Source organism: Myzus persicae, unplaced genomic scaffold (genome assembly GCF_001856785.1).
Source record: "Myzus persicae strain clone G006 unplaced genomic scaffold, MPER_G0061.0, whole genome shotgun sequence".
Taxonomy (NCBI): Eukaryota; Metazoa; Arthropoda; class Insecta; order Hemiptera; family Aphididae; genus Myzus; species Myzus persicae.
Genome location: NW_019104212.1, coordinates 3745 through 4654, shown reverse-complemented (window position 1 = coordinate 4654; position 910 = coordinate 3745). Strand labels below are relative to the sequence as shown.

The 910-nt window shown below is 61.6% G+C and overlaps 1 protein-coding gene across 1 annotated transcript in view; it reads right to left on the bottom strand.

Annotated features, from left to right (window-relative positions):
* LOC111040083 (phospholipid transfer protein C2CD2L) overlaps positions 1-424 on the bottom strand; it is a gene marked incomplete at its 3' end in the record, with an annotated part of 106357 nt that extends 105933 nt beyond the window's left edge. The window contains exon 1 of the mRNA XM_022323813.1: positions 6-424. Coding sequence (XP_022179505.1) covers positions 6-215 — 210 coding nt within the window. The remainder of the gene's footprint in view (positions 1-5) is intronic.
* Between the last annotated feature and the right edge of the window lie 486 nt (positions 425-910).

Below are 910 nucleotides of genomic sequence, written 5' to 3'. Positions count from 1 at the left end.
TCCGCTTCCGGGCCGGCCGCGGCGGCCGTCCTGGCGGCCGACTTGCGGCCGGCGTACAGGGCGGCCCGGCCGTAGGCGAACTTGCCGACGGCCAGCGCGGCGAAACCGACCAGCGCCCAGCAGAACAGGTACATGATCAGCGTGTCCATCGTCTTGCTACCATCGCTTTCGAAACTGCATATGAGATCGTCGATGGTGTCGGCCAGGTCACCCATGTCGGGCCATGGCGTGCGGTACTCGGTGTTGTAGGTGTTGCCGGTTACGATTCGCGTTCGGTTGACGGCCGGTCAAAAAATCAATCTGAATACTGTCGTCGTCGTCGTCGTCGGTTTTTACTGCAGGCACGGTGTGGATCGTTTCGCGTTCGACGGATCGTTTCGCGGCCGGCGGATCGCGCGTCGCCACTACCGCTCTGCCGGCGTCGCGCTCCGGCGCGTTAAAAATAGAAACGCAGACCCGCTGCCGCCGCCGCCGCCGCCGCGTCCGTCCGGTCGTGTTGGCTGCACCGGCACCGACGACGCGTCTGCAGACGGCGGCGGGCGGCGGGCGGCGGGCGGCGGCGGTATAGGGTTACAGATTATTTTTTCCCGTCCCTCCCCCGAGTATCCGGCCACCGGCCAGAAATGATGCCAACGCCGAGCGACGCGACCGATATTATTATTATTATTATTATTATTATAACAGTACTCGTCGTGATGCGCATCGGCGTCGCGCTCGTGTTGTGATTATAAAAATAAAAAGCAGCCCGCGCTGCGCGCGCACCGCGTAGGTACCGGCTCGACTCCGACCGGTAGGTACTTAAGTACGCGTGTACCGCGGTTAAAAATAAAGCCGGTCTGTCGCGTCCAAAAGTCGAGCTCGGTCCGACTCTGGACGTTTCCCGGTCGATCGCGAGGGTTCGTCAAACGTA